This window comes from Sinocyclocheilus grahami, unplaced genomic scaffold (assembly GCF_001515645.1).
Source record: "Sinocyclocheilus grahami isolate Dianchi unplaced genomic scaffold, SAMN03320097.WGS_v1.1 scaffold16696.1, whole genome shotgun sequence".
In the NCBI taxonomy this organism is placed as follows: Eukaryota; Metazoa; Chordata; class Actinopteri; order Cypriniformes; family Cyprinidae; genus Sinocyclocheilus; species Sinocyclocheilus grahami.
The window spans coordinates 2141-4842 of NW_015516231.1; the positions used below are offsets into that span (position 1 = coordinate 2141).

At 37.6% G+C, this 2702-nt stretch overlaps 1 protein-coding gene across 1 annotated transcript in view; it reads left to right on the top strand.

The window, feature by feature from the left end:
* LOC107579330 (probable serine/threonine-protein kinase kinX) overlaps window positions 1-2682 on the top strand; it is a 3714-nt gene extending 1032 nt beyond the window's left edge. Inside the window, exons 4-8 of the mRNA XM_016265172.1 lie at window positions 32-176; window positions 297-884; window positions 988-1179; window positions 1254-1288; window positions 1897-2682. Of these exons, the coding sequence (XP_016120658.1) occupies window positions 32-176; window positions 297-884; window positions 988-1179; window positions 1254-1288; window positions 1897-2003 (1067 nt within the window). The 3' untranslated portion in view covers window positions 2004-2682. The remainder of the gene's footprint in view (window positions 1-31; window positions 177-296; window positions 885-987; window positions 1180-1253; window positions 1289-1896) is intronic.
* The last annotated feature ends 20 nt before the right edge of the window (window positions 2683-2702 follow it).

Sequence of the window (2702 nt, forward strand, 5' to 3'; positions counted from 1 at the left end):
AAAAAACTGTATGCTTTGCTTATTCTTGCAGTACGTCTGTCAATCAACCATGAAGAAAGTAGTGAAGGCAGCGCTGTGTACTCTAAAGTCACAGTTTCTGGGATGCAAAAACGGAAAAAAAAACAAACATATGAGACAAAATCAAACTCTACAGAAAATAGGAACGAATCTCACGGGTATGCCACATGAACAGAATAATTTTCACAATTTTATTAGTCCATGTAGACAAAAATTATAAATGTTCTCATCTTTCTTCATATCGTTTTATAACATCTTTCCACATTTATCTGTTTTAGCTCTTCCACTATGTCACAGGATGCTTCAGATAGTAACTCGGGCACAAAAATGTACAAAAAACATCAAAAGCAGTTTAATAAGTGTAACAGCAAAGAATCCGTTATCACAGAGAAGACTGTTGATGCAGTGATGCAAGATGAAGACGAACAAGAAGAAAGCAAGAGCCAAGAAATTTCTCAGAGTAGTGTCAGCTCTGAAAAGAAAGATGGATCTGAAGGACTCAACATTAGACAGGAAGAAGATTCTAATGAAGGAGATGATGACAGTCATGTCATCATTGCGGCAGAGGAGAAAATAAGTCACAGAGAAGCTAAAGATGAGGAAGAGGATGAGGAAAGCACAGATGGAGATGAGGAAGCAGGATTTGATGATGAAGCACAGGGAGGTGATGAAGAAGTGATGGGAAAGAGAGATGGGACTGAACCCAGTAATAGAGAAGAGCCAGAAAGGGAAGGAGATGTTCCAGATGACATTCCAGATATGGGAGAAACAACGGAGGAAGAGGAGAGAGACAAGAGTTTTCAAAATGCAAAGGAGGCTAGAAAGACTCAAGAAACTGTAGAAGATGAGAGAGAAATTCACAAAAGGTATATATTTAAATGTATGCAAATATCACTGCTCTTGAATATTCATCACTTATTTTTAATATGAATCGTCTACTCATTGGACTAAAACTGACTTTCTGCAAAGCCTTGAGGAGTCTGAAAGGGAAGAGGTCTACAATCAAGAAACAGAAGATGATGAAGAGGAAGATGATGAGGTTGTGGTTGAGAAAGCATACGCCTGGTCAAAAGACCCTTTTGATGATCATACAAAATGCCCTGAGGATGATGAGGATGATATTGAAGGTCTTCTCAACCCTGTCAACTCCCAAACACAGCAGTGAGTTTAGTTATATTCTGTATTATATTGTATATTTTGTTCATTGGGACTCTAACCTTTATGTATTCCTATAGGGAGGATGATATGAAGGAGACAGACCAATCAAATGGTATGTTTAATTTTGTACACTTTATTTATTTATTTATATGTATTTTCAAATTATTATAATTTTTTTTACAAAATTGTACAATTAATCGAATTAAATCTTGTTGACTTGCAGTGAAAACCTGCAAACTATAGGATGAAATTTGGTAAATACACTACATTATGATATACGTCACAACACAGAAGAAAACATTTGTTGCCACCATTTTTGCTCATTCATTGAAAATGTGGCGTAGACTAAATTTGACATTATTTTGTGTATGCAAGACTGCTTATGGATGAAGTTTATGTCTAAAATGTGCTCTAGAACAGAGTTCTCAACTCATTTTGCTTCAGGACCCAGATTTGACATTGGACATTAAGTGGTGACCCAACACAGTGTCAAATGTAATTCATATTTAATGCAGTCTGAGTCATATTTCTGAGTCTGAGTCATGGTTCTATTCATAGTTTTTGAGAGTGAGGACTTGTCAGGCTGACTAGCTACTAACCTTCAACAAAAAATGGAATGTGCTTTATTTTTTATTTTTTATCCTAATTTCCACCATTGTATTAGTCAAATTTGGCTAGTGAAATTGTATTATTTGCATTATCTTTTTTTAAAAAATCCAGATCAACCCTCTGATTCAGAGAAGGACAATCTACCACAGAAGAGTCATCCTGCAGCCACAAATGAGATAGTGGAGTCTGATGATGGGTTTGACCACTTCTATGATTAAACCAGAAACTAGAACATGAAACTAGAACAACTAGAAGATGTGAAACAGAAAAAGAACAGAACAGAAAGAGAAAACCAACAATGGATGAATACGCTGGACAGAAGCTGGGCAAGGTGCACACCCTAAACAGACCGGCCAGAGAGCCACAAGGCCGAGCAATGAATAGAGGAATCACATTACAAAGGGATGAAAGAGGAAAGAAAGGGATAAATAGATGCCGGGTGTCCCTCATCTTTTTTTGTTATTTGCTGGGAGCTTATCTGACTGTCCTGAAAGAACCGCACCACTGTCACTCTGCAAACACAGGTGGATCCAGAAATGAAGAGAGAATAATAGAGGAGATGAATAGTGGATGACATTAAACGAGAGAAGACAAGTTGTAGATTTTATTCTAAGCGCATAGCTGGAATGCTATCACTTTTCTAAAACAGAAAAGTGTTTCTTTAATCTAAATCAATGTTTTATTTATGACCTATAGGGAATCTAATTGTTTGCCTGAGTTCTTTGGAATTAATTGAAATGTAGCAAGAGTTTGAACGCTTTCTCATTCAGATAGGGAGCGTGGCCTGAAGCAAGGGGGATGAGTGTGGGTTCGGGGGAAGTGGGAAGGAGTACAGGCCTGTCACTGCCTCTGACTGATGGCTATTTGAACAGGCATATTTACCCGAGTGAAAGGAGACGGAGGGACACTAACGGAGA